At 59.5% G+C, this 12,461-nt stretch overlaps 1 protein-coding gene across 2 annotated transcripts in view; it reads left to right on the forward strand.

Annotated features, from left to right (window-relative positions):
- B4GALNT4 (beta-1,4-N-acetyl-galactosaminyltransferase 4) overlaps positions 1-12,461 on the forward strand; it is a 120,126-nt gene that overhangs the window by 65,023 nt on the left and 42,642 nt on the right. Inside the window, exon 3 of one of the 2 annotated variants that reach the window (XM_074954698.1) lies at positions 9,830-9,943. In XM_074954698.1, the coding sequence (XP_074810799.1) occupies positions 9,830-9,943 (114 nt within the window). The remainder of the gene's footprint in view (positions 1-9,829; positions 9,944-12,461) is intronic. The other variant, XM_074954699.1, reaches the window with a different exon arrangement.

Consider the following 12,461-nt stretch of genomic DNA (forward strand, 5'->3'; position numbering starts at 1 on the left):
GATTGGGTGCTGTGCATGGGCCCCTTCCTGCCCCAGCTCTCTCTGCTGAGCCGAGGCAGCCAGGGGGTGATCTCTTGGTGCACGTCCTCCCTGGCTGTGTGAGAACTAGGAAGTTTGGCTGAAAATCAGGTGGCTGGCTCCTGCAGGGGTTACCGAGGGAACTGAAATCGCTCCTGAGCTGGGTGCAGAGACAGGGCCCCGGTTTTGGCTGCAGAGGTTGCCAGTGCTGCGGCCCATCAGACAGCCCTAGCCGGGCTCCAGCATGGAATCGGCGCAGTCGTAGGGTGCCCCCGCAGGGGGTTCCCGAGCAGAAACCGTGAGCGTCTCCTGCCCTGTCACCTGACCGTCTCAACTGCTTTGCAGGCCCTACTGACCCGTGGGAGGCAGGTGGGGATGTGGGGGGTGCAGCTCTCCCTGCCAGCTGGGGGGGGGGGAGCGGGGGGCTGCCTCAAAGCAGAGCCCCATTACCTGTTCTCCGTCGTCCCATCAGTTCAGTGGTGGTGGCCCCCTGAGCAAGGCCGGGAGGGGCATCTCACAGATTACCGGAGCCTTGGCCCATCTGAACATAACACGCCCCGTCTTCCTGCCAGCACTGTAAGCAAACAGGAGAGTTGTCCCCCCAGCAGCTGCCAGCTCAGGGGAGCCAGGCTGTGAATTGCTGCCTCTGTCAGTGCAGGGAGGGGGAAATTTCACTGGTTGGAAAGACAAACAGCCATGGCTGAAATAGCTCCCTGGACCCAAAGCAAACCAATCGGGCTAAAAACACCCAGAGATGGAAAACTGGAGCCCAGAGCGGTTGAAACTCGGCGGTGTGTTAATTACAGAGGCTGCCGTCCACAGGCAGCTCCTTATAGCTAGGGCAAGGCAGTGCCCAGCCCCTCCTCCAGCAGAGCCCCTCGCTCTCCCTAGCCGTGGCACGGCGCCACCGCAGCCCCGCTGTGCCAGGGGACAGAGAAGCTTTTATCTGCTACAGCTCAGCCGCCCCGGAGTGGAGAGAGCCATTTATTTGGGTTTCCCGAGCGTGTGCTGCTAATGAGAGCCAGCTGCACGCTAGGCAGCGCTGAGATGGCGAGAAATAGGCTCGTTCTATGTGGGCCGCAGTCGATGCGGCTTCCCCCCTTTGGTGTGTATCAATCCAGCGCCAGTGCCACGTGGACGGATCCCACCCATCATCTCCCTCCCTCCCGCAGGGCCCGCGCCACAGGGCGGGGGGCACCGAGCCTGTGGCACCGCGGAGCCCTCACCGTCCCCGGGGACCCCAGCGAATCCTCCAGAAATCGGCACGGAAGTGCCACCGAGTTTTGGAACCAGCGCGTGGGAGGGACTTGGATGGCGCTCGTACCAGCTGCCCGCTCCGCCGCCCTGCGCTGACACCTTCAGACCCCCCCCACCCCGTCCCCCACCCACAGCAGCACATCTTCCAAAGGCTGCTCCGGAATTCGGGCTAAACTTTCCAAGGGAGTGGAAGGAATTCTTCCTTTCAAACAATCAAAGCCTAATTATGCCGCCTGTCTAATCACGTTTTCAGAGGGCATTGTTTCCCTCCTCTGGGGCTTTAATTAGTTCGTTTAGACAAAGTTTGCTAATTACTTCCGTAGTGCCATGCATCCTAATGGGCTCCTCTTTGTTTACAGCATTTATCTGTCTCCGCTCCGGCGTGTGATGTACTTGTTACCTTCCCAGCTGGCCACAGCAGTGGCCCTCCCTGGAGTCTCCAGGGGCTGCCCTCTTGCTTGGTCCCTTCAGCCTCTGCGGCCCGATGCGCTCAGGGAACCTTTGCTCACTGTCCCCCAGCAGCAGGGGTCTCTGGAGAAGCCGGGGCTGGAGAGGAAGGCCGGCCTTGGGAGGTCTGGGTTCGACTCCCACCTCTGCCACAGACTCCCTGAGTGTCCCTGTGCCTCGGTTCCCCATCTATAAAACGGGGATGGTTTGTAGTGTCTGTCTGGCCCTTACTGTGCTGTGTACGAGGCCTGGTGTGATGGGGCTCCCAGGGCAGCCTGGGCTCTTGGCTTGCCTACAAATAATGAATAGTTCAGCATTGTCAATTCCAGTAGCACATGGAGGCCCCGATCAAGATCAGGCTCTGGCTGTGCCAGGCACTGCACAGACACAGATTAAAAGACTAGGACCCCCACACACTACTTCCTTTTCCTCTCCTCTCTCCATCTTTTCTCCTCCTCCCTACTTCCCTCACGTCCCTGCTCTCGCTAACTTCCTGCATCTGAGTCCCCGTGCCAGGGCACCACCGCCATGCCTCACATCCCCAGCTGTGAAATGCCCGGCACCTGCGTGGGTGTATCTCTGTAAACAGGGCAGGGCGCCCAGCATGGGCTAGGACCTGGCACACAGGACTGGGAGCTGGGAGATGCAGGCTTTCAGATGAATGCAGCCAGGGACTCGCTCAGTGATCTTGGGCAAGTCACTTCTCCCCCTCCATGCCCATGTTTGTGCTGCCCGTGGATGGCCCGAGTGTTCCTAGTCTCCCCCAAGGTGGGTTGTGTCAGGAGCAGGGCGAGCTCTGGAGAGGGGCTCATTGGAGCTTTTCTCTGTCGCATTCAAGAGTGGGATGCTATTTTTTCTCTCCCGTCCATTTTTCTTTGCCATCTTAGAACCGCAGGTGCCCAGGTAATTAAATCAGACCCACAGCATGGAGCCTGCCAGGGGCCAGTATCAGCAACTGAAGGGCCACTGGGGGGGGCAAGTCTAGACAGACTTCCCCCCGGGCCATCATTACGAGGGGCTGTGGCTCGGCTGGGAGCCAAAGCTAGACAATTCAGACTGGCAATAAGGCACCCGTTTTTACCAGCGAGGGTAATTAGCCCCTGGAACAATTTACAGAGGCTTGTGGTGGATTCTCCAGCACTGGCCATTTTAAAGTCCAGGTTGGAGGTTATCCTGAAAGCTCTGCTCTAGGAATTATTCCGGGGCAGTGCATTGGTCTGTGACCCACAGGAGCTCAGCCCAGATGATCGCAGTGGGCCTTTCTGGCCTTGGAATCTATTAATCTGTGTTCCAAAGGCTCGGAGGACAATGACCAGCTGCCAGGGTCTCCCAAAAGCCCCCGAGAAGGCCAAGTGGGAGGCGATTAATAGGCCCTAGAGAGGATGAAAGAAGAAACCACTGGTATCCAAGGGGAAGGGCTCAGAGCATTTTAGACTTCCCCTTCTCCCATCATTAGTTCCCTCCAAGGCCCAGTGTCTCTGATCCCCTGAGCCACGCTGCCTTTGGATCCCCTGCCCTCCTTGCTTCTAAATCACTGCAGAGCCAGACGGGAGTGGGTAATATGAACGAAACCGGCTTCAAAAACCTGCCCCGCTCTCTGCCTTCACTTCAGCAATCTCCTGCGTGGGAAGCAGTCTGGCTGCTGGATTCACCCACCCCTGGGGTCCATTCATGCAGAAGAGAGTCCTCAGTCCATAGCAAACCTTCTGGTCTCTTTTCGCAGTGCAGCGCCCTGAACATGCACCGGGCAGAAGGTTTGGTGCCAGAGAGGTTTCTGGTGGGCGATGTCCCTTCAGTGGCGCTGTCTCTCCTGCGGTTACCGTGGATGGGGCTTTAATTTTTGCAAGGTGCCTTTGGAGATGCTGTAGATCTGCCTGTCGGAGATGGTGCATGGGGAATGGCCAGGCATGCAGGTGCCGTCTGTATGCACCTGCCACCTCTGTCTCCAGCCGGGGAGGGTGGGAGCACGACTGATCCACAAGGGGTCTCGTCTGCGGATGTCCCAGTTGCAGGCTGGACTCCAGCCCAAGCCCCAGGCCCATGAGTTGAACTCTGGTCCCCTGCTCAGAGAGACCCGATGAATCTCCCTCCGCTGGCAGCAGATGGAAAACGTCAAGGAGCAAATGGAAACAAAGAAATGTGTGGGACGTTTTGTCCACTTTCCTGCACGCTCGCAGCACTGGCGCTCCCGTCAGCCATGAGAGAGCAAGAGAATTGCCCCCACAGGAGCGGGTCTGCTTCTGTGCACTGGAGGGCAGTGCTGTGTACCCACAGGGCATGGTTAATGACAAGCACCGTTCATAACGCTCTACCAGATGCTGCTCCGCTTGGCCAGCACAGCTCTGTGGGCCCTGCTTGGCTGGATGTACCTTGGCGAGGTCCTACTGCTGGAGGCTCGGTGCTGGAAGAAGCTGTGATGAAAGGGCGAGGCTGGGAGCTAGCGCTGCTGAGGGGGGAGCTCCCAGCTCTGCTGAAATGAATACCTCTTGAGAGATCAGCTTGCAGTAAAAGCCGTGCATGGCCCAGTGCTTAAAGGGCTGAGCGAGATGCTGCAGAGGGCCCCTCTTGGAAGAGAAGTGGGGTGACACCCCCAGGACAAGCTGTCCTGGTTAATAACAGACTTCTGGCGCAGTGTGGCCGGCCCAGAGAGAGGCATAGGAATTACTGCACTGTCCATGCCGATCAGCACAATTTAAAAGGAAGAGGAGAACCAGAAAGGAATCCCGCCTCCGGGTGGTCTGTTCCATAGCCCAGCGACTCACCGCGGGGGTGACTGGGCGGGGGGCGTGCCCTGTTTCAGCCAGTGGGCAAATGTCACCCCCGCGCCTCCCTTCTGCTCCAGCCGCTGGGTGCCCTGCCTCTGCTCTGCCAAGTTCTCCGTGGCAATGGAGGATGGGCTGGGCTTCTCTTGTTCCCAGCACCGGGGACCAGTCCCTTGGGGATAACAGAGCCCCCCCCCCCCAGAAGCACTGTTGCGTCACCCCTGGTACGGGGGCAGTGTGAGCCGTATCAGGCGAGATCTCCAGTCCCAGTAGACTCCTCCACCAGCTGTGTTCACTGCAGGGCTAACAGCACCCCAGGCAGGGCCCAGGGACCTTACGTGCCAAGGAAAGGGGAGTCTCCTTGAGAGAGCCCATGGCTTGTCAAGCAGGAGCAGCCGTTCAGACTTCCTGCCCCTTCTCTCTGCAAGCAGCTCCTCATACAGCATCAGGAGCTGGCAACTTCCTCTGCTGGGCAGACCGTATCTCTGCCTTTGCTGAGCACAGTGGGGCATTCACTGGCAATGCCAGCCGGGGGGAAGAAGGGTGGGCTTGTTATTAAGGCACTGGAGTGGGAGTCAGGAGATCAGGGTTCAATTTCTGGCTCTGCGACATGCTTCCTGTGTGACCTTGGGCAAGTCACTTGGCCTCTTTGGGCCCTAGTTGCCTCATATGGAGAATGAGGCTAATGAGAGCCCAGCCTCCGAGGGAGCGTAGGGAGGCCAAGAAATAAATACAAGCCAAGCCATGATGCTGGAAAGGCTGGTGCGGGGAGCAGCCCCGGGGCCTGGGACAGCAATGACGCACCAAGGTGAACGTTGGTTGTGATGGGATCGCAGCTGAGCAGCCAGCGAGTGGAAATGGTGAACAGATGGATTACCGATACCACTTACTGCCCACTATCAATTAGCCAGAGCCTGATCGATAAGTCCCACCTCAGAGCCAGACGCTCATCGAGCAAATCAGTGCTTAGACGGAGCGGAAAGGGAGAGCCGGGGTTGGAATGCGGAATGCCCCCAAAACCAGCTCCCCGCCGGCTTCATAAGGCTGGGCCCCCGGCCAGGGAGAGTCGGTGATGCGCCCTGGGCTGGTGCAGCGCGAACCCTCCGCTGCGGTAATGATGACTCAAACCTTCTCATTGCCACTGAGGCTCTTTAATGGGGGTAGCTGTGGCAGAGGGGGCTGAGCTCCCCATTGCAGGGCACTGGGTACAGGGCCCTATGGGTAACGCTGGCCGGCAAATCCACGTCAGCTGCCCTAGGGGAATAAAACAGATCTGTGCCTCTGCCCAGCTCCAGCAAGCACCTCACACTCCCGGTGCCAGAGAAACTATCAATAATAATCACATCCCCGTCTCCAGCTGCCTTAACCTTTACACAGGGAATAGTTTCCTGCTGCTTCTCCTGGCTGCAGAAACCAGCTACTTATTAACCCTTCTCCCACAGGCAGCTGCTCTCACCAGCCAGCAAAGACCCCCACCTCACTTGGTGATTGGAAAAGAGACATTCCCATCTGGGAGTCCCAGTCCCCCAGTTAGCCCAGGATGTTACATCAGAGCCCCTGTCTATCTCTTTGGCTGGAATTGGCGTCAGCCAGAGTATGCTGATCATAGAATCCTAGAATCTCAGGGTTGGAAGGGACCTCAGGAGGTCATCTAGTCCAACCCCCTGCTCGAAGCAGGACCAACCCCAACTAAATCATCCCAGCCAGGGCTTTGTCAAGCTGGGCCTTAAAGACCTCTAAGGATGGAGATACCACCACCTCCCTAGGTAACCCATTCCAGTGCTTCACCCTCCCCCTAGTGAAATAATGTTTCCTAATAGCCAACCTAGACCTCCCCCACTGCAACTTGAGACCATTGCTCCTCGTTCTTGTTCTTGTTCTGATCACCTGCCCCCTCTCAGTTTCCAATAGACCAGCCTGTTTTTCAGCTTTTCAAAGCATTCGCCTTGACGGTGGAAGAGCCGGTTCTCTGCCTGACAGGGAATTGTTGAGTGGAATCCCTTCTAGTGAGGAGAAAGGAGGGATGGGGGGAGGGGGGGTGCGTCTGCATGTTTGTTTAAAGTAAAACAAAAATCTAACCAGCCATTGTTTTGAAGAAGGCAGCAGGGAAAACAGCTGAGGTTGGAAGCAGCTGAGCCCGGCCCTGGAGGTCAGCCTCCCGGAGGAGCAGTGCCTTTATAGCGACGTGATGCCAGCCTTGGCCATGGCGCAGGTGTGGGGGTGATGTCACAAGTAGCTGTTAGACCCGCCCTAGCGAAACAGACTGGAGGTGTCTGGGATATACGAACCAACTCCCGATTCTCCAGCTCTGCGGCTGTATATGAGGGATTGTTGTCACCCTCTGTGAACAGGGAGTGACTGTAGCCAACCCCCCGAGCTGGAGATCAATAGCTCTGTGCACAAAAAGCCTCAGGTGGCTTGTGTATTTTTGTCCAGGTGGCAACTTGTGCTCCTTTGGCCTTGGGAAAGATGTTCAGTGGAGTCCAGTGACAGCCCCGGGGTTTGAGCTCCCTGTCAGCCAAGCTGCTCAAGGACAAGTTCGTGAATAGCAGCTTCTGTGCTCCATCAACAACTGCATCTGTGTCTCTGTGACCCGGGTGTACGTTACCTGTTACAGCCCCGAACGCCAGCGGCCCCGGGGGGGGGGGGGGGGGGCGTCCATTTCCGAAGGCCGCAGCGCTCTGTTCCCTGCCGCCCTGGGATCCCGCGCTCTGCCGGCCCTTGTCCGTTTCTTGCCGTGCTGTGAAACTGACATGACGTATCCAGAGAAAAGGGAGACGTGGAGCAGATGGAAACGCTTTCTCCTCCCCGGCGCCTGGTGCTGCGGGGCAGGACCCACACCACTCGCCAAAGCCAACTAGAGTTTGTACGTGCAGCTCGACAAGGAACATGGGAGCCCTGATGGCCCCATGCTCATGCCCTTGCACGAGCGTTACACCAGTGAACTACAGAACATGGTAGTGACCAGGCTGGTGTCTCCTGGGCTCTGCTTCCAGGGAATGCACTAGAGCAGCCACTCACGGCCTGCTCGCCCCCTTCACATTTAATGTCTTGAGAGTAGCTCTCATAAACCAGTAACCTGTCCCCCCACTTTTCTGAGCTTTTCCCCCTCACACCCACTGAGGCCATTCATCTTATCCCACATCCTGCGCGGGTTTCCTGTGGCCTCCAAGACCCACAAGACCACCCCTTATTTCACTCGCTGCCAGGAGACGCTGGGATTGGATGGGGATCAGCTCAGAGTAACTGCGGTTAGCTGGGGTTGACCTGCGCTTTTATTCTTCCTCCACACCAGCGTCTGGATCAAGCTCACCGGTGCTGCTGCTGGCAGACGGATCTCCTCTGGAGACGGGGATGAAATCCAGAGCGGTGTCTGGGGAAAGGTTGCGGACAGCAAAGACTGTGAGCCCATCCTGAGACCTATCAAATAGCAGCTATCTGCCAGCATCAGGCTGCGCCAGTGGATATAGCGACACAAAGAGAGCACCTCTCATCAGAGGGCTTCTCACCCAGTGCTGGATAGCAGGGGTCGGGATTGTGCTTTGCCCCTTTTACAGATGGGGAAACCGAGGCACTGAGCAGTTAACTGAGTTTTCCGAGTTTGCGCAGTGGGTTACTGTGAATCAGGGCTGGGATCCCCTGTCATGACGCCCTGTGCTAGTCTCGCCACTGCTGCACACCACAAATGGAGCCTCTTCTTTCCAGAGCCTGTAAAGATCTTCCTGGGCCATAGGGCCCCATCTCCCCGCCCTCCTGCCTGCACATTTCATATGCACGTGGTACAGCGCTCGCTGTGTCCCCTGGGGCAGCCCAAGCTTGTGCCACGCAGGCCACCAGCCAGATTCCTTCCCCAGCTGCCATGGACCCAAACAGCGCTGCTCTGGGGCTGGCTGGGCAGCCGCGCTGCAGTGTCTGCAGCTCCAGGCTCCGTCCCTGCTTCCTTCCCCGCGCTGGGCGCAGCTGGCTGGGAATTAATTCCACCAGACAGGGAGCTTGACAAGGAGTCGTTTATCATGGGCTGAGGCGCTTTGTTTCCTTCTCGAGTACCCCAGTCGCCACGGTAATTTGTCTCCATGTAATGAGGAGCGGATGGCACAAGTGGATTGGGGCAGGCTTGGTTTATCACCTACCTCCCTCTGCCTCATCCCTGCGCATGCCAGGAAAGTGGGCAGCAGAGGGCACCCCCGTCTGCATTCATCTTCCCCATGCAGCCCTCTTCTCCGTCCGCCTGCTTTGACCTGCCCCTGCTTTGAAATCCACCTCTGCCGGCACAGCCTTGGGATGGTCATTGGCACCGGACTTTGAATTAGCAGGCCTCACGGCGCCTGGTCCCATTGGCCCATCCCCTGTTTCGCTGAGCACACACAAGTTGCTCTTAGCCAGTCTCCCATCCCTGGGCGGCTCCTCCCTCTCTAAGGGTAGCTACCCTTGCTCCCTCAACTTCCTTGCCGCTAGGAACGAACCCACATGCCGGGAGATGGCACTGGCTAGTACAGAGCATGTACAACTCCCTCCTCTGGCTTCCTTTCCTTTAATGGATACATGTAACCATAACGTGCTCAATCTGTCTGCTTCCCTCCCCTTGGCTGAGCAGGAAGTGACAGCGATCACCATTGCTGTTATCACCCTGTCGAGTTACATGCCTGTCTCCGGTCTCATGCTTGGGCTGTAAGCTCTGTGGGGTGGGGGCTGTCTCTGTTGGGGATGCATTGCACCTTGCTCAGTGGGGCCCGGATCCCTTAGTTGGGCCTCTCCATGCTGCTGCAATACAAGTGATCCCCAAGAACAGTCCTGTGCCGTTGTTCGTGTTTCGGGGTGCTGGGGAGGTGCCCGAGGCCATCTCTAGGTTAGACAGGAAAGTTCTCTGCTCTCCCACACACACAGGGCCCCCGGCCCCGTCACCTGGGTGTTGGCTGCTCACAAGAGATGTTTAGATCCCCTGGCCCTTCTTGCAAATGAGTCAGCCCTGCCAGCCTCCCCATTGGGGTCGTTCCAATTAACCAGCCTGAAATTCCTCCCTGGAGGTGGGATTCGTCTTCACCGCCTGCCCTGAGCCGTCCTGCGGCATCGCGGTGGGGCACTGAGCTGCATGGCCTTCAGCCTCAGGAGGAGGCCGCGTTTCCGGGTGGGGAAGTGCTCCATTGGGCCAAAAGCGCTGCTGGGGGAAAGCAGTCCCACTCCACTGATGGCAGCGCCGCTGCTCCTGGACACCTGTGGAGAATTGAGCCAGGTGATCGCAAAGCCTGTTGGCGTGTTAGGTGTCCGTGTCACCCATTTTCCCTCCTCCTCTTGCCCTGGCCCCTCCCCGGGATACTGCTCTCTCACCTTGTCCTCGGTTTCCCCAGCAGGGCGAAGGGCAGGGCTTTGATGGCTGGCTCTCCAGAGGCCCAAGGGCAGATGGAGCCGGGAGGCCCCCCAGGCTGAACGTGACCAAGCATGTTCTGCCGTGGAACGAGCAGGTGAGCTGGGCAGGGCACGTCTTTGGGGCAAGTCGCGAGGGGTGGGGGGAAGCCGTCCTCGCTGACTGCGCGGGAGCCGCGGAGACGGCACTGGGGCAGGGGGACGGGCGTAGGAGAACTTGCGGGATCATCAAACAGCTTTTCCCCTCTGACTGATTCTGCCGGCGCAGTGCTGGGTTAATGGAAAGGCGCACGCAGCTGGCGGCCGCTCTCGTTTTCCATGGGGGTCAAGGCCTCCCTCCGTGCGAGCTCCCGGCCTGGCGGGCCGGCGTTGTGACCACGTCAGCCACCCAGCTGGGTGAGAGCAGAAGCCGTGGAGTTCTTCATCCGTCATGGCTCGGGGTAGGAAACGCCACCAGCAGGCAGCTTGGCCCAGGCCCCCTTTGCGCTGCCCTCCAGCAGAGCTGGAGTAAGAGCAGGGCTCGGGCCAGAGCTCCGCAGCGGGGCCTGAAACCTGTGCCAGGCATCTCTCTGCCTAACGAGCTCATGCCGTATGCCAGCGGCGTCTCCGCTGCCTCTGCCCCCCCGCGGCAGGGGAATCTCTGAGAGACCCGGGGCTGTAGCTGGGAGGGGCTTGTTAGCCCAGTGTGGTCAGGAAGTGGGGATGCTGAGAGCTCCGGGACCAGATCCAATGACCTATTAGACGCCCCGGGAGGTTAGTCCCCCGTCCTGCAATGTGTTTGGTGGATGTAGCGACACCCTGGGGGCGGGGGGGCGAGGCCTCTGCTGGGAGCTCCTAGAACTTGGAGAGAGCGACCGGGGCTGCAGATCAGCACGCTGTGACCTGGTGGGGTGCTGTGGCTGGCATCTGCCACTGAGAGGGGAGTGGCTCTCACCTTGCCGGTCTCTGCTGCTCCCCGATATCATGGGTCAGATCCCCATCCAGCCGGGCTACCCGGATCGAGGACTGGCCCTGGATCGCAAGCATGGCAATAACCCCAAAGGCGTACGGGCCAAAGTGGACTAGGCTCTAGTTCCACCCGGTCCCGAGGGCTGTGAGGGGCAATAAACCCTCTGGGACGGCAGCCCTGCAGGCGACGGCAGCCATTGCCTGGGCTGTGGGAGCGTCCCCACACCTGATGCTGCACACCTCCCCTGATGGTTCCCAGACGGCAAGAGTTTTGGGGGTTATTGTTCGTTGGCACATGGCGAAAAGCCCCTTTCTGTGCCGCAGCTGCGGTTCAGCGGGTATCGAAGGCCCAGCGTGGTCGGCACTGCTGTAGTGGGGTGGCTGTTGGGGCATCATGGTGGTTGGCAGAGCTGGTGCGATGTGGCGGTGGGCAGAGTGGACCTGGCGTGGCTCTTGGCAGGGCATAGTGGGTGAAGCTGTAGGGGCGTGGCACGTGGTGTGGTTGTTACAGCTGGCGGGGGGTGGCTGCTGGCAGGGTGGGGGAGTTGGCACAGCAGGTGGGACATGGCCATGGCAGAGTAGGCATGGCATGGCTGTTAGCAGGGCGTGGTTGGTGGAGTTCTAGGGACAAGACACAAGATGTGGTTGTTAGAACTGGCGGGGTGTGGCTATTGGCAGGTCAGGGCGGTTGGCACAGCTGCTGGGAGGCTGTGGTGGTGGGCACAGCTGGTGGCAGGGCATGGTGGGGTTGGCGCAGCTGGTGGCAGGGCGTGGCGGGGTGGGCATGGCTGGTGGCAGGGCATGGCGGTTGGCAGAGGAGGCAGGGCAAGGTGGGGTTGGCACAACTGGTGGGAGGGCATGGCGGTTGGCAGAGGAGGCAGGGCAAGGTGGGGTGGGCACAGCTGGTGGCAGGGCATGGCAGTTGGCAGAGGAGGCAGGGAAAGGTGGGGTTGGCACGGCTGGTGGCAGGGCATGGCGGGGTGGGCACGGCTGTTGGCAGGGCATGGCGGTTGGCAGAGGGGGCATGGCGGGGTGGGCACGGCTGGTGGCAGGGCATGGTGGTTGGCAGAGGAGGCAGGGCACGGCAGGGTTGGCACGGCTGGTGGGAGGGCATGGCAGGGTTGGCACGGCTGGTGGCAGGGCCTGGTGGGGTTGGCACGGCTGGTGGCAGGGCCTGGTGGGGTGGGCACGGCTGGTGGCAGGGCATGGCGGTTGGCAGAGGAAGCAGGGCACAGCGGGGTGGGCACGGCTGGTGGCGGGGCATGGCGGTTGGCAGAGGAGGCAGGGCACAGCGGGGTTGGCACGGCTGGTGGGAGGGCGTGGTGGGGTTGGCAGAGCAGACATGGCTCTTGGCAGGGAATTTTTCCCTGCTGGTGCTCTTCTGAGGCTACTGAGCAGACAGGCGTGGGAGCTGGTGGTGACAGCGAGCCATGGCAGAGATCGACACGGCAGATGATGGTGGAGCAGATAGTGGTCACGCTTCCCGGCAAGGGGGGGCTGTGCAGCAAGTGAGCCCCCTGGCTACACCTGGGCGGGAGGGGAGGCATTAATAACACTGCTTGTGTTAATGGGAGCCGGGACCTTGGAGTCCATCATCCCGCAGCGTCCCCGCCGCGCAGACAGCCTGGAGATTCGGCTTCTCTAGTGGTTGCAAGTGGGGGCAGCTCT

This window comes from Natator depressus, chromosome 6 (genome assembly GCF_965152275.1).
Source record: "Natator depressus isolate rNatDep1 chromosome 6, rNatDep2.hap1, whole genome shotgun sequence".
In the NCBI taxonomy this organism is placed as follows: domain Eukaryota; kingdom Metazoa; phylum Chordata; order Testudines; family Cheloniidae; genus Natator; species Natator depressus.